General features: G+C 44.3%; 1 protein-coding gene across 3 annotated transcripts in view; it reads left to right on the forward strand.

Annotated features, from left to right (window-relative positions):
* TASP1 (taspase 1) overlaps positions 1-24,718 on the forward strand; it is a 354,361-nt gene that overhangs the window by 3,968 nt on the left and 325,675 nt on the right. For 2 of the 3 annotated variants that reach the window (XM_073628255.1, XM_073628257.1), the window contains exons 2-5: positions 2,975-3,019; positions 12,276-12,490; positions 20,224-20,291; positions 23,953-24,021. In XM_073628255.1, coding sequence (XP_073484356.1) covers positions 12,346-12,490; positions 20,224-20,291; positions 23,953-24,021 — 282 coding nt within the window. In that variant the 5' untranslated portion in view covers positions 2,975-3,019; positions 12,276-12,345. The remainder of the gene's footprint in view (positions 1-2,974; positions 3,020-12,275; positions 12,491-20,223; positions 20,292-23,952; positions 24,022-24,718) is intronic. The other variant, XM_073628256.1, reaches the window with a different exon arrangement.

The following is a 24,718-nucleotide window of genomic DNA, read 5'->3' on the forward strand; positions in this document are numbered from 1 at the left end:
ATCATACAGGCTGATGGCCGCGGGTGACGTCATGCGCTCCTGGCCCCCGTACGCGTTACGTCCGTAGGCGGGACTTCCCGCCCCACGCTGAAGAAGTCCCGCCTACGGACGTAACGCGTACGGGGGCCAGGAGCGCATGACGTCACCCGCGGCCATCACCACTGGTGGTCTCATCTCCTCACTTCATCTGTTCCATCTGTTGTTTCAAGGACATTTATATTTGCGCAGCACTGTTTGCTTTTTATGTTTTTTACTAACCTGACAGCCTAAACTGAAAACCTTGATTTTTTTTTTTTTTTTGCAAATATTAAAGATTCTAACTATGGAAAAGTTGTAGCCTCTATAAATTTCAACTAAATATAAATAAGATAGGGAGTACCATCGTCCAAAGAGGGAACAATAAGGAAACTAGGAGATCGGTCCTCAACTGGTCACCCAAAAAAGAGAACAAGGACTATCTCAGTACTGGCTCGGACTGCATAAACTCAAGATTTATCATAGGCAAATAGATAATTTTATTAATACATAATTAAAAATGAAATGAAAAGTAAAAAGGGGGAGATAGACCAGTGTTGCTTACCCACAGCCCAGGTCCAACCAGAGCAAGAGCCCCACTGTTGTTCCCCTACGGGGGATGTGAAAAAATGGACGTATATCTACTTTGGATAATAGTATATGAGTAAAAAAAATATAGTAGTAGAGAGACAAGGAAGAGGAAGAGAAAAGAGGAAGAAAAGGGGCACAAAAGAAGAAAAGGGAAATAGGGGAGGGGGTAAGGAGGGGGAGAGGTAGGGAAAGGGGGAGGGGGTTTGGGATGGGGGGAGGATTGTGAAGGGGGAGGGGGGGGGGAAAGGGGGAAAAAAAAGAGAAGGGGGGAAGAAGGATTCTAACTACCAGCAATAATAAGTCTTTACATTCAAAGAGCACCTGTCATTTCAGATCCATTATGGCAGTGCCTGTTAGCGGCATCCACTCACCTGCTGCCGCCACGTCCCTCATCTTGTTGTATCACTGCCACATCACCAGCTGTCCCATTAACCAATTGCTGACCAGCCGCCGTCATACGCCGGCAGGTCGTCAAGTTTCCGGCGAATCGTCGTAGCTGTACATTGGCCCTTTAGGCAGGGATAGCAGGCGCGAGTGCGCCGGCTGCACTGCGGGGTGCCAGTTTGCGTGGTTGGCGGTCATGATCGTGGGCACGAGAGCCAGAACAGGGACGTGTGTGTGTGTAAACACACAAATCCCTGTTCTGTGAGAAGAGGAGAGACAGATCGTTGTTCCTTTTAGCTAGGAACAACGATCTGTCATCTCCTCTAGTCAGTCCACTCCCCCTACAGTTAAAACACACGAGGGAACACAGTTGACCCATTGATCGCCCCCTAGTGTTAACCCCTTCTTTGCCAGTGACATTTTCACAGTAATCAGTGCATTTTTATAGCACTGGTCGCTGTATAATTGTCAATGGTCCCAAAAATGTGTCAGAAGTGTCCGATCTGTCCGCCATAATGTCGCAGTCCCGATAAAAATCTCTGATCACTGCCATTACTATTAAAAAAAAAATGATAATAAAAATTCCATAAATCGATCCCCTATTTTGTATACGCTATTTCAAAATACGCTTTTTTGCGATTTTTATAAAGAAAAATATGTAGAAGAATATAGATCGGCCTAAACTGTTTATAGCGAAAAAAATAAGAACCGCAGAGATGATCAAATACCACCCAAAGAAAGCTCTATTTGTGGGAAAAAATTTTGTTTGGATACAGCGTCGCACGTCCGCACAATTGTCAGTCAAAGCAACGCAGTGCCGTAACGTAAAAAATGGCCTGGTCATTGAGCAGCCTAATCTTCCGGGGCTGAAGTGGTTTAAGTGAATGGGACTGTCAGTCAACAGCGAGTTAGAGGAGGAGCCGCTGCTGGACAGAGATGCCAGTTGCTCTTTAAAAATCTTTAAAAATTATGATTTCAATTGACTTGATTTAAATCAAATCCACACTGCAGGGGCATACGGTCAGTCATTTCAGTGACACCACACCAGCGTCTCCCCAGCTCCCAGAACACGCAAGGTTTTTATACCTATATACATCAGTGTGCGTGAGGCTTTAGACTCCCTATATGTGTTACAATCTGACTGTACAATCTGCTTCAGATCTATCAAAATATTGTAATAGAAGGAAAAACTTAAGGCAGTATTAAAGTGAGCCTTCATCCTCCCTTGCCCCTTTCTCAGCAATAGACACTTTTTTATTTATTTTTTTAACGGGACTTTCTTTGTGCTTTTTTTGCCAATTTCCACTTTTCTCATTTAGGCAAGACTTGTCATAGCCTCTGGCATGTGCACAGAGCCCTGTGACACATCTGCGCATTCATCAGGGTACCCGATATCTGTGCATGCATGGGTTTTGCCACGTGTAAAGGCCAATAATAGGGAAGCTAGGATCCTTCCCTGTCTCTTGTGTCCATGTCATTTCAGGCAGAGCCCAACGGACACATCTTCATGTGCGCCATAATGGGGGTGCCCAGGGGAGGCAAAGCCACTAAACAAGGCAGCAGCCACATAGAGTTCATACCTCACTTCCAGCGGCCTCGCAGGTTAGGGCCGTTTCCCACCGCTGCAATGTCAGACATCGCATGTGATTTGCACCACACTGCTGTGCAAATCACATGCGATGTCTGTGCGATGCGAATTCAGCCATACAGCTTGATCTGGGGGTGTCATTAACTTTTGTATTGACACTCCCGGCAGTTCGCATAGGGCAGTGTGAACTGCCTGCGAGTTGTATGCGATGCGGGATCCCGGACTGAATTTGCAGGCTTCTCGCATCGCAGAGGTGTGAACCGAGCCCTAGTGAGGGACATCGTTCGTTTGGGCCAGCTTGGCCCAAACAAGCTGTGTAAATTGTGTTTAAAAAAAAAACTGGAGCTCTTCTTTAAATCTACCTTTTGTAATATATTTGTTTCCATTAATGTGCAGGTTGAAGAATGAAACAATCTCAGTTGGTGGTGCCAACGGAATCATGTAAGTATCCTTGCTTCCATTTCCAAATATTTCCTTTTAAAGCAAAACACTACCCAACATGGGAGATAGTAGAGCACTGCATTGTGTATTTTCTTTATGCAACTTCAATTCCAAAAACATTTTGGATGTTGCATAATCTACATAAAAACAGAATGCAATAATTTGCAAATCTCATAAATTCATATTTTATTCACAATAGAAACTAGAAATGTTTAACCACTTGCCGCCTGCCATAAAGCAGATTGACGGCAGCAAAGTGGTTTCAATATCCTGAATGGGCGTCATATGACGTCCTCAGGATACTAAGACGCTGTGCACCCCCGATCGTTGTTGCGGTGTGTCAGTCTTTAATAGGAAGAGCCGGTGATCGGCTTTTCCTCACTCGCGTCTGACAGAGAGGGGAGAGCCGATCGGCTGCTCTACTGACGGGGGGGGAGGGGTGTCTGTGCTGATTGTTTATCAGCAGAGCCCTACCTCGGATCCCACCCAGGACCACCATCATGCCGCCCAGGACCACCAGGATGGCGGTCCACACTGGACCACCAGGTATGCCCCCCTATACCCCCAGGGAAATACTAATTTGTGCCCAGGCAGCTGCCAATCAATGCCCAGGCAACTGCCAATCAGTGCCCACTAACAATGCCTGCCAGTGCCACCAGGGATGCCTATCAGTGCCACGTATCAATGCCTATCAGTGCCCAGCAGTTACGCCTATCAGTGCCACCCATAACCCATCTTTGCAGCCTTTCAATGCCCATCAGTGTCGCCTATCAGTGCCACCCATGAGTGCCCATCAGTGCCGCCTATCAATGCCCATCAGTGCCGCATATCAGTGCCCATCGTCAGTGCCGCTCATTGGTGCCACCTCATCAGTGCCCATCAGTGAAAGAGAAAACTTACTTATTTGCAAAATTTTATAACAGAAACAAAAGCAAAACTTTTATTTTTTTCAAAATTTTCAGTCTTTTTTTATTTGTTTAGCAAAAAATAAAAACTGCAGAGGTGATCAAATACCACCAAAAGAAAGCTCTATTTGTGGATACAAAATGATAAAAATTTAGTTTGGGTACAGTGTTGTATGACCACGCAATTGTCATTCAAACTACGACAGCACTGAAAGCTGAAAATTGGTCTGGGCAGGAAGGGGTATAAGTGCCCTGTATTGAAGTGGTTAAACTAGAAAAATGTAGAATTTTAAGAAAAAAAATAATATCATTTTTTAAAACAGCTTACCTGTAAAATCCTTTTCTTTCGAAGGACATCACGGGACACAGAGCCACAGTAATTAATGATGGGTTATATAGGGTATCACTGGTGACTGGACACTGGCACACCCTATCAGAAAGTTCAACCCCCTCTATAATCCCTCCCCTTGCAGGGATACCTCAGTTTTGTAGCCAAGCAATAGGGTGTATTAGAAGAGAGGCGGGACTGTGTCCCGTGATGTCCTTTGAAAGAAAAGGATTTTACAGGTAAGCTGTTTTAAAAAATCCTATTTTCTTTCTCGAACATCACGGGACACAGAGCCACAGTAATTACTAATGGGATGTCCCAGAGCAATGCTACCTGAGGGGGGGGGGGAACCACGACCAAGTAGGGTGCAATCAGACCTGAGGACCCTGTACCGCTGCCTGCAGCACACTATGCCCAAAGGCGATATCCTCATGCCTTCTCACATCCACCTGATAGAATCTGGTGAATGTATGAACTGAAGACCAGGTTGTGGCCTTGCAGATCTGAGCCATTGAGGCCCGGTGATGCACTGCCCAAGAAGCACCAATAGCCCTTGTGGAATGTGCCTTGATCTGAAACAGAGGAATCTTCTGTTTCAAACCGTAAGCTTGAATGATCAATTGTCGAATCCATTTAGAAATGGTAGCTTTTGACGCTGCCTGTCCTCTATTGGGACCCTCTGGCAGCACGAACAAAACATCCGTTTTGCGAATCTGAGCAGTTGCCTCGAGATAGGCCCTAACTGCTCTTACTACATCCAATGAATGTAGTGATCTCTCTTCCGGAGAACAGGGATCTGGAAAAAAGGAAGGCAGAACAATGTCTTGGTTTAAATGAAAATCAGAAACCACCTTCGGTAAAAAACTAGGATGAGGGCGCAATACCACTCTATCCTTGTGTATAATCAAATAAGGCTCCTTACAGGAAAGGGCTGCAAATTCTGAAACTCTTCTAGCAGAAGAGATGGCCACCAGAAAAATTAACTTCCTTGTCAACAAGACCAAAGGAATCTGACTGACTTATTGGTTCAAAAGGCTGTTTCTGTAACACAACCAGGACCAAGTTCAAGTCCCAGGGGTTTAGGGGCGCTTTAACCAGAGGATTAAGACGCATCACCCCTGCATAAAGTTTCAGACCAAAGAATGCGAAGCAAGTGGCCGTTGAAATAATACTGATAAAGCCGAGACCTGGCCCTTGATGGTACTCAAGGCCAGCTTCATCTCTAATCCTATTTGTAGAAAATCAAGAATTCTACCTATGACATATTTCCTGGGATGCCAACCTCTGGATTCACACCAGGATACATAAGCTTTCCAGACTCTATGATAAATCATCCTGGAAGCTGGCTTCCTTGCATTAATCAAGGTAGATATGACAGGACCTGAAAGCCCACGACTCTTCAGAACGTGGGTCTCAATAGCCAAACCGTCAAATTTAGCGTTTGTAAGGCAGGATTGAACACTGGACCTTGAGATAACAGGTCTGGGCGTACCGGTAGGGTCCACGGGGAACCCACCGTCATCCTTACTACTTCTGCATACCAAGTCCTTCTGGGCCAAGCCGGGGCCACCGGAAGTACTGACTTCCTTTCCTGCCTGATCCTGCGAAGGAGTCGTGGCAGTAGCGGAATAGGCAGGAATGCGTAAATCATTGAGAACCGATGCCACGGAATCACCAACGCATTCGTCCCGCGTGCAAGAGGATCCCTCGTCCTTGCCACAAATCTGTCTAACTTTTTGTTGAATCGGGATGCAAAGAGATCTACATCTGGGACCCCCCATCTTTGGCATATGGCCCAAAAGACGTCGGGGTGTAGAGACCATTCCCCTGGGAGTAACTGCTGGCGACTTAGATAGTCCGCCTGCCATTTCTCTATCCCTGGAATAAAAACTGCCGATATGCATGGCACATGCATCTCTGCCCAGACTAAAATCTGGTTCACTTCCTTTTGAGCAGCTCGGCTCCGGGTGCCTCCCTGATGATTGACATAAGCCACTGCTGTGGCATTGTCGGACTGGATCCTGACCGGGCAGCCCTGTAACCTGCTCCCCAACCTGACAGACTGGCATCTGTTGTTACCACCATCCAGGTAACCGATAGAAAGGATTTCCCCTTCTGCAGGTTTTCGGGTATGAGCCACCAATTGAGGCTCTGACGCACCGCATGCGACAGGTGCATCGGAAAGTCTAATGCCTGAACCTTCTTGTTCCAGGTCGACAGAATACTGTGTTGCAGCATTCTTGAATGGAACTGAGCATAGGGAACTGCTTCGAATGAAGACACCATCTTCCCTAGTAGTCTCATACAAAGGTGGACAGAAGGACCCTTCTTGGCCCTGACTGCCAGAATCAGCTCTCTTAGAGCAGTGATCTTTGCCTGCGGTAGAAATATTTTCTCCCGGCTTGTATCTCTGATCAGACCTAAATACTCCAGTCTTCTTACTGGTTTTAGGAAAGATTTTTCTAGGTTGAGGATCCAATCCAGGTGTTCCAGATACCTGACTGTGGTCCTCAAATTTCCGTTCAAGGAAGCTACCGATCGGTCTATTAGTAGCAGGTCGTCTAGGTATGCTATGACAGCTATACCCTGGGCCCTTAACCTGGCCAGAGGAGGAGCCAAGACCTTTGTGAACACCCGAGGTGCAGTGGCTATCCTCAAAAGGCAGAGCCACAAACTGGAAATGGCGCCCTCCTATCTCGAAGCGCAGAAACTTCTGATGAGCAGGAAAAATGGGCACATGCAGATATGCATCTCTGATGTCTATCGATGCCAGAAATTCTCCTCCCTGCAGGGTGGAGACTACTGTCCGAATTGATTCCATGCGGAAGGACTGAATCCTTAGGAATCGGTTCAGATCCCTTAAATCCAGAATGGGTCTGACATCCCCATTTGGCTTTTGGGCCGTAAACAGGTTGGAATAGAACCCCAATCCCTGGTCCTTTGCGGGAACCATTATAATGACCTCCTGCGACAAAAGTCGCTCTAACGCTAGAAGGAGCGACTGCTTCTTTTCTGGGTCTCTGGGAACACTTGATCTGAGGAACCGAGGAGAGGGAAATTCCTGAAACTCCAGCTTGTACCCAAAGGTTACTGTGGAGATTACCCATCTGTCCTGGAAATCCTCCTGCCAGAGCCCTGAGAACTGCCGCAGTCTTCCCCCCCACTCGAGCGAGCGGGGGCGCCTCCTCATGCAGAGGTCTTAGTGTTTTGCCTAGTAGGCTTCTTCCCCCAGGACTTCTTCTGTCCCTGGGGTTGACTCTTGTCCCTGGACCCAGACGGAGGAGGCGGTCGTGACTGCCTGGAGGATGAAGCCCCAGGCACTGGGGAGAGAGTCCGTTTGAAAGAGGGACGCTTACTCTTCTTCTTAACAGGTAAGAGAGTGTTTTCCCACAAGAGATTCTCTTTATATAGCTATCCAAGTCCTCTCCAAACAACCTTTCACCATGAAATGGAAAACCCGCCAGGAGCTTCTTACATGGTGCTTCGGTTGACCAATTTTTCAACCATAGGATTCTACGTATATGCACCAACCCCAGAGAAAGACTAGAGGTTTGAACGATAGAATCTTTGATGGTGTCAACAACGTAACATAAGGCCGCAGGAAGGTTAGCAAACCCCTGGGCCTGCTGTTCAGGTAATACCTTGATAACCTGCTTAACATGGTCTCTTAGGTATTGACAGACTCCAATCGCTGCAACTGCAGGTTGAGCCACTGAACCTGCCAAGGAGAGAACATCCTTCAATAGGGATTCCATCTTTTTATCTACAGGATCCCTGAGCATCTGAGCATTGTCTACAGGACAAGTCAGACTATTATTTACGGAGGAAATGGCGGCATCAATGGCCGGTATTCCCCACATTTTAATAAACTTTTCTTCCATCGGATAAAGTGTTGAAAACTTTCTCGGCGGAAAAAAACGCTTGTCTGGGTGATCCCACTCAGAATAAATGAGCTTTTCAAGTAAATTATGAACCGGAAAAGCCTGTGCTGCTTGAGAAGGTTTCAGTGACCCCAAAGCAGAAGAGGATTCTTTAATAGTTTCAGGTACAGGCAACTTAAATGTGGAGCGGACCAATCCAGTAAGGATCTGTACTAAGACTTTCTCCTCTTGGGAAGTCGCAGAGGGTCCCTCTCCACCTGATTCCTCCGAAGAGGAATCATCCGTCCCATCCCGATCCTCTGAAAGGGATTCCTCTCCTTTATTCCTGAGCTCCTCTTCCTGAGGGTCTTGGGAAACAGAGGAAGGCCTAGTGCGTTTTCTTCCACCAAGTGAAGACGTAATCACGGCCATTAATCTTTCCTCTAAACCATTAATAGCTGAGGAAAAAACCTCTTGTGTAATATATACAGGGGCTGACGTGCCGGAGGTGCGTCCCTGGCCCCTCAGGGGGGGAGGATGCTGCAGAAAGGGGATCCTCAGAACCTGAACGAGATCCCCTAGTGTCTCTGGTTCTTGGGGTGTTTGAACCTCTTCTACCCATAGTGCAAAGCAACAAGGTGGAGGTATCACAAAATGAACACTGACTGCTGAGCGATGTAGTCCGGCTAAAAGCCCTGCTACCCAATGCTCAGTCTGGTGTTACTTAGTAAATGCTGCCTAGGAGAATGCCTGTGTCCCACCTTACATGCGACCGTCAGCTCTGTGTCCCTCCAAAGGCTGTGTGCACCTGTACAGAGTGCCTTAATAGCCTGCAGCTGGCCTGAGTGGGAGTCTAAGCACCTGTGCTGACATGTCGCCCCCCCCACCCCCACTCGAATTTCGAAAAAACGAGCGCTTCTCGTACTGGCCGACCCTCCGGAAACACTATGGAGGAAGGCTGGGGGAGGGGGAGGAGGGAGAGAGGCTGGTAGTAAAGGGCCTGCCTGAAAACGGCAATGGCGGCGGGGGGGGGCGGTGCCCGAGCGGTATAACCGCTGTCTAGACCCCTGTGGCCTCCCCCTAGCCTGGGGGGAACATCAAACATGAGAAATCCCCCCATCCATCCTGCCTTGAGCGGCCGGAAACGCTGTGAAGCAATGAACACTGAGACCGACATCAGCATGACAAGGTTTGTGCTCTTGGCAGCCCCCGGTGGTCACAATAGGCATAGCATGCATTTACCTTAAAGGAGAAAACCTACTAGAATAAAAAAATTCTGTGGAATCTCCTCTTACCTTATCCAGCCGCAGGGTTCAGTTTACACAGACCCAATCTTCACCTCTCACTGTGGGCTCCGTTTAGAAAACTGTCAGAGACTGGGGCCCCATACGGATAGGGGGATCCTGCAGTTCTGGACCTGTAAAGCACCCGGCTAGAAATTAGGCTAGAAAACTATTTTCTAATATGCGGGGTCCAGCTCTCTAAAAAGAGAAGCGTACAGGTAAAACCTCGTTTCTTCGGACACGAGGCCCGGGTACCATCCAATTCGGCCTAGAAAGGACACTTTGAATGGATCCGGTTCGCCTGGCTTGCCCCAGTATAGGATATGGGATATTCCCTTTGGAGCTCAGCACAGGACATCTTTACACGTCCATCACCTAAGGCTGGATTCACACCTATGCATTTTTAGTGCTTTTTGCATTTTGCAGATTTGCACTACAGTCCATTTAACATGGTGTCCTATGGAACATGTTCTGTAGTGCAAATCTGCAAAATGCAAAAAGCACTAAAAATGCATAGATGTGAATCCAGCCTTAGACACTGGAGTAAAAACTGAGGTATCCCTGCAAGGGGAGGGATTATATAGGGGGTTGAACTTTCTGATAGGGTGTGCCAGTGTAGAATCACCAGTGATACCCTATATAACCCGTCAGTAATTACTGTGGCTCTGTGTCCCGTGATGTTCGAGAAAGAAAAGATAATTTTGAAATTGATGGCAGCAACACATCTCAAAAAAAGTTGTGACAGGGCATCAAAAATCTGGGAAAATAAGTGGCACTAACCAGGAAAAGTTGAAAGAATATTTTGCAACTAATGAGGTTAATTTGCAACAGGTCGGTAACCTGATTGGATATAAAAAGAGCATCTTAGAGAGTCAATGGGGCTTATTTACTAAAGGCTAATCCACTTTGCACTACAAGTGCACTTGGAAGTGCAGTCAATCACTGTAGATCTGAGGGGAGCATGCAAGGAAAATAAAAAACAGCATTTTTGCTTGTACATGATTGGATGATAAAATCAGCAGGGCTTCCCCTCATTTCAGATCTTCCCCTCAGATCTACAGCGACTGCACTTCCAAGGGCACTTGCAGTGTACTTGTAGTGCAAAGTGGATTTGCCTTCAGTAAATCAACCCCAGTGTCTCAGAAGTAAAGATGGGCAGAGGCTCATCAATCTGTGAAAAGCTGCATCTAAAAATTGTCAGACAATTTCGCAATAATGTTCCTCAACGTAAAATAGCAAATATATCATCATCTACAGTACATAAAATCATCAAGAGAGTCTAAGAATCTGGAGAAATATGTGCACAAGGCAGAAGGCCGATCACAATATTTGATATTTGGCACAGGAACACTTCCAAAAATCACTGCCTGTGAACAGTTTGCCGCACCATCCAGAAATGCAGGTTAAGGCTCTATCATGTAAAGAAGAAGTTATAGCTCAACATGATGGTCTTCTCTGTGTCAAAGCTCATGTAAAGATGACTCAAGACTGTTGAGCAGTTAGAATCCTATATCAGGCAAGAATAGGACATTTCTTGTCCAAAACGACAGCAACTGGTTGTCTCTTTTTCGAGACGTTTACAGAGTGTTGATAAAAGAAGAGGGGATTCTATACTGTGATAAACATGACCCTGTCCTACTTTTTTGAGACATGTTGCTGCCATTAAATGGATTTACTGGTTTGTCAAAAATCTTATTTTACTTATTATTCAGTACAGACAAAGACTTGTTTAAAATTATTATGACTGGGATGTCCAAAAGCAGTCCAACTTGAGGGTTGGTCCACTAACAAAAACAGAATAAGAAGGACTTGACACTCAATGAGCAGCTTGTTGTACTTTATATCCAAAACTGGTGTCAGAGGAGGCTAGAAAATCTCTGTGGTAGAACTTAAAGCAATTTGTAATATTTTTAAGTTTTAACTAAAATAATAAACATGTTATACTTACCTGCTCTGCGCAATGGTATTGTACAGAGCAGCCCCAAGCCTCCTCTTCTGGGTTCCCCTTCCGCCACTAATGGCTCTGCCTCTTTTGTGTGTGACACCATGTCTGCCTGCGTGAGCTGTCTGCAAGGTAGGGCATTTTGTGGCGGGGGCTCACTTGGTAGTTTTATTGAGCGTGTGACCTGGCTGTGTTCCTGTTTGACTGGATGATGCCAGGTATTAATCCTGGATTGGGTGAAGTCATTTCTAGGTGCCGGAAGCTCTGGTTTCCCAGCCTCGTTCTCAGTGCGGGGGGATGGGAAGGGCCAGATGGTGCCTTAATGGAGGCTCCTTCCAGCATCAGTTGTCAGAATGCCACACATGGAGGAGCTGATACTGGATTTTGGACTCTTCAGTGCAGGCTGCAGCTCTAAGCTGGAGGTTGCTGCACCTACCTGCTTTCATCTGTTTGTTCCTAGGTTTTCACCTAGCCTGAAATCTGTCACCTGGGGCCCCTGGTTTTTAATAATAAAGACAGAAAAATATATGAATATCATTTTTGTAATATAAAATGCTAGACATCCTTTTAAGATTTTTTTTGATCCCTTTAAATCTCATTTAAAGGGATCAAAAGGGTTTTGTGGAATGTATGTTTTTGCATTCATAGGAGTTCTTAATGCTGTGTGAATTGCATTTGTACTATAGATTACTACACCTCTAAAGTCATATTTACAAATAAATGCCTTGCCCTGCTATTTTCTAGACCCATAATATGAACTCCTTTTATTACACTGATTTATGGAAATTTTCTGCAGCAATAGAGACTGCTCTTTAGTATATCTGTTGTGTATGCTCATTTTGTCTTACACTATGAAAGGGAATCCTTCCCTGGCTTTCATAGTAGAAGTCTGTTTTAGATTTGTTTGCATATTACAACACAGTATATTTCTTTTCCAGGAATTCCTCTAAATTATGGTTATCGGGGTGCTCTTTCCTAAGACAGAAATGATAAATCTGGGGTAACACCATGGAAAAGGCAGTAAATTCATCAGAAACCTCACCTTCTAAATCATCTCAGGTTTCAAGTAGGAAAGAGACTGAATCAACCAAAGATGCAGACTCCAGTAAAACGCAAAAGGGAAAAAGAGTTGGTTTCGTATTGGTGCATGCAGGTAGGGTAGAACATATATTAACATTTCCTAGTATCATCTGTTTATTTTTATTTTACGTATTTTTAAAAAAATGTTTATTTTTTTGGAGTAGAGAAAATGAAAAACCCCTTTTTTATTTGTCCCTGCTTAGGGAGATTCGTCACTGTCAGCCAGAGAGAAAGTGATGGGAAATCTGAAATTTTAAAGTTGTTGCCATAGATGGAGAGGATATCTTCCAACGGACTCACCTTTTTTGGAAACGACTGAGAGGGGCATTCCCCTTCACTTTGAGATTTCCTCTCACTTCCTTTTTGGGTGTCTGGCACAGGAATTGAAGAAAAAAATCTCTCCAGTGGGGCACATGCAGCAAAAAATAAACTCACCTGGGGTATTAACCCTTCACTATTCTCTCTAAAGCTGAAAAATGATGATTTGGGTATGCATACACTTTAAAGTAAGATGTGCAGTTTTATATATATATATATATATATATATATATATATATATATATATATATATATATATATATATATATATATATATATATATATATATATATATTTGCTTTGCAGAATCTAGATTGAGCCCCAGTAACACCCCGGTCACACTGATCGTGACATTGAAATCCTGCTACTTCATTTGAAGCAGCACGATTTCAAAGTAGCATTTTAGTGCTACTTCAGGTGCGAATTGGAAGACATCTCTGCGCCCTCATGCACAGATGTTTATGCAAGTCACAGCTGAACTTTCAGAAAGTAGTGCAAGAACTACATTCAGAATCGATGCACCAATTTCACTGCTTTCAATGCGGAAATTAAGGTGTGACTTTTCACGCGATTTAAAACTGTCAAATCACATGGCAAGTCGCATCGGTGTGACCGGAGGCTAAAGGCCTATTTATACATAAATTGAACCTGAGGAGTGTTTTGTAATGGTGATATAAATGATACAATTCTAACCTATTTGTTTTTTCTGCATTTAAAAATATTCTTCATGCTGCAGTTTCCAGCAAATGCTTCTTTCATATGGGTGGAAAAAAAAGTGAACAAAGCACTACTAAACCTTATAAAACGTTTATTGGTCATCGGTCCCCCTGGGGTTTTCTTCTTGCATTTTTCAGGCAGCATAGTGCCTCTGGGCAGGTCCCCTGTATGTCAGTTGCAGTGCTGGTTTTTAAAAAACTTAAGCCTGCTGTAGTTGGGGGGGGGGGGGGTTGGTGCTGTTGGCTCTGTAGTAGAAATGATTCAGGGGGCCTGAACACTTCTACATTGTGAGCGACACCACCAAAAAAAGTGAGAGAAATAATTCTAAGGCCCTCTGACACTGTTAACTCTAAATGAATGAACTGTACCATTGTTCTTCACCATTTCACAGGTGTGTGTAATTTTTAAGTTTGGGTCATGTAAATCGATAACAAATATACCAATCTCGCATTGTCTTCTTTAACCGCTTGCCGACTGCCGCACGATGATATTTGTCGACAGAATGGCACGGGCAGGCATATGGGCGTACCTGTACGTCCCTGCCTCCCAGCGGGCGGTTGGCTTAGTTCCAGGAGCGATCCATGCTGAGGGGGAGGCCACTAATTCGTGGCCACCCCCTCGCGATCACTCCTGACAAATGGGCTTCTTCCTCTGCCTGTGAACTGTATACACAGGTCAGAGGAAGTGATGTCATATCATCTCTCCTCGCGCTTCCTTTTTCGTTCAGGAGCCGTGAAGAGAGGACGTGAAAAGTGAGTTACACCAACAGCACACTAACACCAGTACACATAGACACACAAATCACCCCTCAATCACCACCTGCACCCCCAGTCACAGTGTCACCGATTGCAGTGTTAATTTTTTTACTGATCGCTGCATTTGGTGTCATTTGTGGCTGTAAAAAGTGTTAGTGGTAGGCCCCTTTAGGTCTAGGGTACTGCCCTAACCCCCCCTAATAAAGGTTTAACCCCATGATTACCCCCTAGTTAACCCTTTCACCCCCTGTCACCAGTGATCACTGTATAAGTGTTACGGGTGACGCTGGTTAGTTAGTTTGTTTTTATAGCGTCAGGGCACCCGCAGTTTATTACCGAATAAAGGTTTAACCCCCTGATCGCCCGGTGGGTGATATCAGTTAGGTTTTAGGGTCAGTCAGGGTCTGCATCTCCCCAGGCAGCCTCAGATTAGTGCCAGTAGCGCTAACATCCACACACGCAGCATACACCTCCCTTAGTGGTATAGTATGTGAACGGATCAATATCTGATCTGATCTGATCTCTACTAGAGTCCCCAGCAGTATAGGGTTTCCAAAAAAGCAGTGTTAGCGGGATCAGCCCAGATACCTACTAGCACCTACATTTTGCCCCTCCGCCCAGCCCAGCCCACCCAAGTGCAGTATCAATCGATCACTGTCACTTACAAAACAGCACACACATAACTGCAGCGTTCGCAGAGTCAGGCCTGATCCCTCCTTTTGCTAACAGTTTTTTTGGTAGTGTTTGATTTAGTTGCTGACAGCCTAGGAGCTTTTTTTTCCTGTGAGTCTCACTAGTGTACCAGTAAATTTAGAGCCCAAAATGGCAAATCGAAGGTACACTAGTGAAGAGGCCTACACGTTTCTGAGCATGACAGATAATGAAGAGGAAGTCACTCTTCTGTCAGATTCAGGCTCAGAATACGATCCTGTAGACGACAGCGGCTCCATGACAGATAGCTTTGACGACGGAGTTGTGGTCCCTGCCAAGGTCAGGTGTACCAGACCTGGATCTTCATCTGCTGTTGTTGAGGAGCAAGAAGCGCAGGGCTCTCATATGGAGAAGAGAAGTACTAGTGCCACTCATCCTTCTGGTGAACTGGCAAGCACCAGCAGCCTAGTACACCCTGGTCGTACATCCAGCACTGCAGTATCACGCGGTGACGTGGCGAGTCCCATAAGTGCAGTTCAAGCTGGCGAGGTGGCAAGCACTAGTAGTGTCCCGCTGCCACCAAGAAGACAAACACAGGCCCGTCGTGCCCATAGTGTCCTTCCTGCAGAATTCGCCAATCATAATTGGGAGCTCACCACTTCTGCAGCACCCGTACTTCCCCCCCATTCACTAGCCAACCCGGCATTCAGGTGGAAACAGTCGATTTTACATCACTTGATTTTTATTCGCTGTTTTTCACGGAAGATCTCTGTAAATCTATTGTGGACCAAATAGATCAGTTGTTCCTTGCCAGTGATTGGAAACCAATTACGGTTTCCGAATTTAAGACCTTTCTGGGCCTATCCCTCATCATGGGCATTGTTAAAATGAGTATGTTGCAGTCATAATGGTCCACTGACCCAATTTACTATATGCCCCTGTTCTCTGCCTCCATGGCCAGGGCACGATACGAGCAGATTTTGCGGTTCATGCACTTCAATGACAATGAACTCTGTCGTCCTCGTGAAGACCCTGGATACGATCAGCTCTACAAAATTCGGCCCCTCGTAAACCACTTCAACCAACGTTTTGCAGCCTTGTTTACTCCCGATCAAGTTGTCTGCGTTAATGAGTCCCTGATTAAGTTTTCTGGCCGCTTATCATTCAAACAGTACCTTGCCAGCAAGCGTGCCAGATACGGGGTCAAGATGTATAACCTCTTTGACAGGGCCACAGGCTATACATGTAGTTTTATGGTTTACGAGGGCAAAGATAGTCACGTAGAGCCGACAAACTGCCCTGACTACATAGGAAGCGCTGGCAAGATTGTGTGGGACTTGGTGTCACCCTTATTCGGAAAGGGGTACCATTTGTATGTGGACAATTATTACACAAGCGTGCCACTTTTTAGTCACTTGTTTGATCATCAGATTGGCGCATGTGGCACCGTGTGACCTAATCGCCGGGGCTTATCCCAGCAGCTTGTAGATTCCCGTCTTAGGCTAGGGGAGAGAGCCTGCTTCAAGTATAATAATTTGCTCGCTATGAAGTGGAGGGATAATAAGAATGTTTTCGTTCTTACCTCCCTTCACACAGACACGGCGGTCCAAATTCCTACGGCGACTGGTGTTGTGGAGGAACCTCTCTGTGTCCACGAATATAACCAAAATATGGGAGGGGTGGATCTCACGACCAGTTGTTGGCGCTGTACCTAATTGCCTGTAAGGCCAGACGCTGGTACAAAAAAGTGTCTGTATACTTATTTCAGTTGGCTTTGCTGAACGCTCAGGTGCTATACAGAGATTCAGGAAAGACTGGATCCTTCCTTAGGGCCAGTTCACACCACATGCAGTCCAGTGGGTTTTTTTTTTCTTCTGCATTAAAAACACATGGAAAGTACAATATATGGTTTTCAACGGCATAGTGCGTTCCAGTTGCAGAAAAAAAAGTAGAACATGCTGCATTTTTTCTGCACTGGACTGTACTGGAACGCTGTAAAATGCACCTAAATGCACCAAAAACGCACTGCAACACACTTGTCCTTATTTAAGGTTAAAAAAAAGAGGGGGGAAAAAAATCACTGGACTGCATCAAAAACGCATTGGAACGCATCAAAAACGCGCATGCAGAAAAGCACCTGGAACGCATCCGGATTGTGTTTCTATGGGGTGAACTGGCCCTAAAATTGCAGGAAGAGATCGTCAGAGCCCTTCTGTTTCCAGACGGTGGTTCACCTCACCTTCCCAATCCAAATGCAGTAAGCCGGCTGCATGAGAGGTATTTTCTGTATGTCCTCCCTAGTACCCCTACCCAACGATCACCCCAAAGAAAATGTTGTGTCTGTAGAAAGTGCGGATATAGACGTGACACCCGCTATTTTTGTCTTTCCTGTCCTGACAATCCTGGTCTTTGCATTGGTGAATGTTTTGAACGCTAACATACACTAGTGGAGTATCAGCTTAGGGTACAGCATTGCACGGACTGGGCACACTTTCACAGGGTCTCCCAAGATGCCATCGCATTTTGAGAGACCCGAACCTGGAACCGAACCGTTACAGTTACAAATAAAAGTGTAATGCCGCGTACACATGAGCGGACTTCTCGTCGGACTGAACTCAGAAGGACTTTTCGATGGAGTTCCGACGGAGTTCCAATGAAACGGACTTGCCTACACACGATCACGCCAAAGTCCGATCGTTTCGAACATGATGACGTACGACCGGACTAGAATAAGGAAGTTCATAGCCAGTAGCCAATCGCTGCCCTTGCATCGTTTTTGGTCCGTCGGACTAGCGTACAGACGAATGGATTTTTCGATAGGAATCGAGTCCGTCGGAAAGATTTGAAACTTGTTCTATTTCTAAGGTCCGTGAGATTTTTAGACAGAAAAGGTCCAATGAAGCCCCCACACGATCGAATTGTCCGATGGATTCGTTCCATCGGACCTTTGATTCTGAAAAGTCCGGTCATGTGTACATGGCATAAAGAAAAAAAAAACAAAAAAAAAAATATAAAAAAACAAAAATAGTTTGTCGTTTTATTGTTCTCTCTCTATTCTCTCTCTATTGTTCTGCTCTTTTTTACTGTATTCTATTCTGCAATGTTTTATTGTTAACCATTTTTTGGTTTTCAGGTACACAATTCAGCTGCAGTGCGGATTTATTTATCTTGACAGCAACAGCATTTGCTCCCACGATACATAAAGCCGTGACTCCAGCACTGTAGGAGGTGATTTCACCACCACAGTTAAAAACAAAATGGTGCATGTATGCCCATCATTAGAAGTGGGTGGATGAAGGGAGGTATTCTAATGGTGGGCATACCCACCGATCTCTTTTTTTCGTTCAGCCCACAGGCTGCATGAAAAAAAAAAGATTACAATACATGCCCAACAAGGACCAGCAACGTACTGGTATGTTGCTGGACTTTGAGTGGTTATACCAGAATGAGGCCTGCGGGTTTAGATATCATCTTGGTATCATTCTTTTCAGCCAGCAGTCGGCTTTCATGTAAAAGCATTCCTAGCGTAGCATTTTATCACACTGAACTTGGTGTGGTCAGATGCTCTGAGGGCAGAGGGAGAGATCTAGGGTCTAATAGACCCCAATTTTTTCAAAAAAGAGTACCTGTCACTACCTATTGCTATCATAGGGCATATTTACATTCCCTGAGATAACAATAAAAATGATAAAAAAAAATGAAAGGAACTGTTTAAAAATAAAATAAAAAAGCAAAATAAATAATTAAAAAAAAACAGAAAAAAAAAAAAAACACCCCTGTCCCCCCTGCTCTCGCGCAAAGGCGAACGCAAGCGTCGGTCTGGTGTCATATGTAAACAGCAATTGCACCATGCATGTGAGGTATCACCGCAAAGGTCAGATCAAGGACAGTAATTTTAGCATTAGACCTCCTCTGTAAATCCAAAGTGGTAACCTGTAAGGGCTTTTAAACATGTATGTAGTTTGTGGCCGCTGCACGTTTGTGCGCAATTTTAAAGCATGTCGTGTTTGGTATCCATGTACTCGGCCTGAGATCATCTTTTTTATTTCATCAAACATTTGGGCAATTTAGTGTGTTTTAGTGCACTAGTGCAATACTGTGTGAAAAAAAATAAATGAAACACCCACTATTTTAATCTGTAGGGCCTTTGCTTTAAAAAAATATATAATGTTTGGGGGTTCAAAGTAATTTTCTTGCAAAAAAAAATAATTTTTTCATGTAAACAAAAAGTGTCAGAAAGGGCTTTGTCTTCAAGTGGTTAGAAGAGTGGGTGATGTGTGACATAAGCTTCTAAATGTTGTGCATAAAATGCCAGGACAGTTCAAACTTTCCAAATGACCCCATTTTGGAAAGTAGACACCCCAAGCTATTTGCTGAGAGGTATAGTGAGTATTTTGCAAAATTTTCGGTCTTTTTCCGTTTATATCGCAAAAAATTAAAATAGCAGAGGCAATCGAAAACCATCAAAAGAAAGCTCTATTTGTGGGAAAAAAGGACGCAAATTTTGTTTGGGTACAACATTGCATGACCGCGAAATTACCAGTTAAAGAGACGCAGTGCTAATTTGTAAAAAGTCCTCTGGTCTTTAGGCAGCCAAATGGTCCGGGGCTTAAGTGGTTAATTTTACCCAAAAATTGGGTATTATATTAAGCCTGTGTGTTTCCTTTTTTTTTTTTACAGAAAATATATGATGAACTGTGGCGTTAATATTGTGTGACATAAAAAATTGCAACTGCTACCGTTTTATTGCATAGAGGGCCTCTGCTTTCAGGAAAATAATGCTTTGGCAGTTTTAAGTAATCTTCATGTTAATTTTAAACCTTTAGTTTTAGGTATTCAATTTTTTTCATAGTTGCTTTGTTCCATCCTGAACCAGGATGGAACCAGGATGGAAGCAGGAAATCACTGTAGTAGGTGCTGCTATTACAGTGATTTCTGCGATCTTCTGGGTCCTGTAGCAATTAGCTGCCCTGCTGTATAGTGAACATATGTGGTTGCTTGCTCGGTATGGGCACCATTTACAGAATGCAAGGCGTTCTCTGACTGGACTTAGTGGGCATTTTGATGTTATTGCCCTGCCTCTTCACCTTATGGGACCTGGAAGATTGTGACAGTCACTTTAGTAGTGGCTCCTAATGCAGTGATTTGCAACTTTCACAGGGATCCCACAGGTATGGCACAAGCATACACACATTGGTCCGCTGGACTGTAACCATGCAATAAAACGCTCACCTAAAACATAACCTCTGAAAAAAGCAATATAAAATACAGCTGACTGTAATTTTCTGTTTTTTTTTTAAATATTTATAACGGTAAGGAATATACATTTTATGATACTGGGACTTTAACATGTATATTTGTTTAGGTGCTGGCTATCATTCAGAATCAAAAGCGAAGGAATACAAGCATGTCTGTAAACGAGCATGTAAAAAGGTATGATTTTTTTTTTCTCCCTAATATATGCAAGAAACTCCCCTTCCGTCACCTAGGCCTCATTCACACTGACACTGACAAACATAAATTTATATGTGTTTAGAGGACATTTCTAAACATTGTGAATGGTACCATAGAAAAATCACATTCACCTGCATTTAGGTGCTGTCAGTTTAGCTGCATTTAGAATTCTGTGCGTCCAGGATCCAATCAGACACTTTAAAATGCAGCTAAATCCATGTAATCTGCTTTAAAGTAGGAACATCTTATCACAGGTAAAAGCGATCTGGGAGGCATAAACCCCTTTTGCACACAGGGATTTTGAGGATCAGTCTGTCCTTCCTGGCATTTTAGTGTGCCCAGGAGGGACAGGTCCAGGTGCAGCATCCATCCCCATTATTACTATTAAAGTCTATGGCAGGCTGTGACTGGGCGGGGTTAAACGCTGTACTGAGAGGTATCAGCAGAAGACCTGCATTCTGGACTTTCATCCCTGAATGCACAGAGCCATACATGCGAGTACCACTTGATACAGAATTCAGCCCCATCCAACTACAGCCTGCATAGGCTGGACGCTGCACCTGTCCCTCCCCGGCTCAATAAAACATCAGGTATGACAGAGTGATCCTTGTGTGGAAAGGGGCCTTACTGTTATTTTTTCTTCCCAGGTGACTTCTGCTATTTTAGGAAAGCTACATGCAGGATTAAATGAGGCTCTACCTTGCCCTAAGTAGGTAAACTGACAGGGGAAGCAGTGCAGAGGAAACTGACTTAAATGTGTTTCTGGATATTTTTGGGAACAGCTATTTATTGTCTGGTGCTAAATTGGTCAAGAGTATTGCATTGCTCTTAAAAATAAACGCAAAAAAAGAAAAAGGCTTTAGTCTTTACTTTTTCTATTTAAAATAGATTAAAATAGACAGATTTACATTACGGTACATAAGGAAAATGTACTAAAGCTGTAATGAAACCCAAGTTGTTTCTTTCTTTTCTTTGTTTTATTCAAATAGAAGTATTGAAAAGTGTATTTGGTTTCTTTTTTAACCTATCTGGTCTGTAAACTGACATAAGAAATGCCTGTGCTGTTTTAACCAAATTTGCTTTTTTTTTCTTAGCAAATGTTTAAGACATTTCCACTGTACCATTTTCTAGCCAGCCCATTAACATGAAAGGCAGGATTGCATTGGTTGCTACAGCGCTGGCTGTTTGTTCTCAGTATTAGAAACTTTATGTCCTTTTACACGACTGTAGGTTGTTAACAGGTTCCGAGAAAGGTTAAAGAGTTCAGATCAACCAACCTTGGTGGTCCAAATGTTTTTTATTTGTAGCAATAGACTATATTTTGGTTTCTGCTGTTTTCGCCTTTTTTTTGGCTTTCGTACATGGCAGCAAAGGAAATAAGGTTGTCGTGAGTAAAAAAGAATGCATATTATTTTTTTTTTTTTTCCGTACGTGTGTGTAATTCACTTAGTCTTTGTAATTCAAATTTCGCACACTTGCCAACATATGACACACTAGAAAAGTATGTGGTTCCTTCTCAGAAAGGAATTAGGCATCCATTGCGGTGGCCAGATTAAGAGAGCCACATTCTTTGTCTCTTCATTACATAAATTGTGTTTTCATTAGTCTGTGCTGCCTAACTTGGCTCAGCAAAAAAAAATCATCTCTAGACTGGTACTGAATACCTAAGACACATGGTAGAAAATGCCATTTCGGGGTAAATTACTGAGTCTGCTGGATTGGTGCAGAATCGGGATGTTTGCCTTGTTTCTGGAGGCAATGTGTTTGGCAAACAAGGAGACAGATATGGCACGGGGGGGGGTGTCATTACAAATGTGCAAGGGGGCTGTTTTACGTGCCATGTCTTTACTGTAGCCACATCATTAATAAATCGGAACTTCACCTTGTTTACATACTACCCCCCCCCCCCCTCCTCCACTGGCACAGCAAGTACCTGGTTTTGACTGCTGTAAATTATATAATTTTATATTTGGCTACCTTAAGAAAATATATAGGCAGAATACACTCACTGGCCTCTTTATTAGGTAACCTATTCAATTGCTTGGTCACACAAATTTCTAATCGGCCAATCACTTGGCAGCAACTCAGTGCATTTTAGGCATCTAGACGTGGTGAAGACGACTCACTGAAGTTCAAACCGAGCATCAGAATGGGGAATAAAGGGGATTTAAGTTACTTTGAAGGTGGCATGGTTGTTGGTGCCAGACAGGCTGGTCTGAGTATTTCAAAAACTGCTGATCTACCAGGATTTTCACAAACGACTATCTCTACGGTTTACAGAGATGGTGGGAAAAAGAGAGAATATCCACTGGGTGGCTGTTGTGTGGAGGGAAATGCCTTGTTGATGTCAGAGGAGAACGGGTAGACTGGTTTGAAATGATAGAAAGGCAACAGTAACCCAAATCACTTGTTACAACCAAGGTATGCAGAATACGATCTCTGAAAGCATAATACATCAAATCTTGAAGCAGATGGGCTACAGCAGCAGAAGACCACAACGGGTGCAAATCCTGTCATCTAAGAACAGGAAACTGAGGCTACAATTCGCACAGGCTCACCAGATTTGGACAATAGAAGATTGGAAAAATGTTGCCTGGTCTGATGAGTCTCGACTTCAGCTGTGACATTCAGATGGTAGGGTCAGAATTTGGCGTAAACAACATGAAAGCATGGATCCATCCTGCCTTGTATCAACGGTTCAGGCTGGTTGTGGTGGTGTAATGGTGTGGGGCATATTTTCTTGGCACACTTTGGTCCCCTTAGTACCAATTGAGCATCATTTAAACACCACGGCTTACCTGAGTATTGTTGATGACCATGTCCATCCCTTTATGACTACAGTGTACCCATCTTCTGATGGCTCCTTCCAGCAGGATAATGCACCATGTCACAAAGATCAAATCATCTCACCACTGGTTTCTTGAACATGACAATGAGGTCACTGTACTACAATGGCCTCCACACTCACCAGATCTCAATCCAATAGAGCACCTTTTAGTATGCGGTGGAACGGGAGATTTGCATCATGGATGTGCAGCCAACAAATCTGCAGCAACTGTGTGATGCTATCATGTCAATATGGACCAAAATCTCTGAGGAATGTTTCCAACACCTTGTTGAATCCATGCCATGAAGAATAAGGTAGTTCTGAAGGCAAAAGGGGGTCCAACCTGGTACTAGCAAGTGGCCTAATAAAGTGGCCGGTGAGTGTATGTCTGTGAAGGGAAATGGAAACAGAAAGAAGTGAGACATGGAAGTGGGTAATGGACACCATAGGAAAAAAGGGGAGGTAATATCCCATCCCCGGGACCACAGAACCCTGTATGACTACAAAAGGATTTGAGAGCCAGAGATGTTATGCTCTCTGATCAGGTTGGTGGCCTTGTGGGAAGGGGAGGGGAGAGATACTTTTAAGAGAAATCCTGCAGTTGGTAGGTGAAGGTGATGCAGGATTTAATCCAGTGTCCCACTCAAATTTCAAGGCTCTATTTTAGTTGGAATTTGTCCCTAATCTTGCAGCAACAATTAATTGTTTGAGTGCCATCTGTGAAGTTATCTTTTAACACGTGTGTTTTTTGAATTTTACATTTTTTTTTTTTTTATATACAAAAAATAATTCTTATTAACTATTTATGTGCAGGCAATTGAAAAGTTACAAGCTGGTGATCTTGCGACAGATGCTGTCACAGCAGCTCTCGTGGAGTTGGAGGTATGTGTGAACATAAAACAACCGTTGCTGCAAAACTGTGTATAAAAGTGTTTAAAGCGGAGTTCCATCCAGAAATGGAACTTCCGCTGAATGGATCCCCCCCCCTCCGGTGCCACATTTTGCACCTTTCAAGGGGGAGGGGAGAGCGGATACCCTTCAAATCCAGGTATCTGCTCCCACTACCCAATGTCCGGCTCCTCCTTCCCCGCTGCCTTCTGGGAGAGGCGCAGGGACCATTCAGAATGTGCAGCGCGACTCTCATGCACAGTAGGAAACCAGGCTGTGGAGCCGCAAGGCTTCATTTCCTGTTTCCCTTAGTAGGGTTGCCTGCACCCGGAGCCGAGGGATGGGTCGGCTTCGGGTGCCGACATTCGAGGCTCCCTGGACAGGTGAGTGTCCTTATATTAAAAGTCAGTAGCTACAGTATTTGTAGCTGCTCACTTTTTTCATTTTTTTTTTTTTCCCATGCGAAACTCTGCTTTAAAGTGCTTGTAAACCCTTACATATACCGCGTAAAGTGACTGACCTCTGGAGATGAAACAAATCCTGCTGCATAAGTTGTACCTGTTTATCTGCAGCGTTCTCTTCTTCTTTACAGCCATTGAAAGTCCAGAAATTTTGTAAAGTTTGTCTGAGATGTTAGAAAATTGAGGCAGGGAGCCGAAGTTGCACTCTGCAGAGCTCAGTGAGGAGAGTT

This window comes from Aquarana catesbeiana, linkage group LG04 (genome assembly GCF_042186555.1).
Source record: "Aquarana catesbeiana isolate 2022-GZ linkage group LG04, ASM4218655v1, whole genome shotgun sequence".
In the NCBI taxonomy this organism is placed as follows: domain Eukaryota; kingdom Metazoa; phylum Chordata; class Amphibia; order Anura; family Ranidae; genus Aquarana; species Aquarana catesbeiana.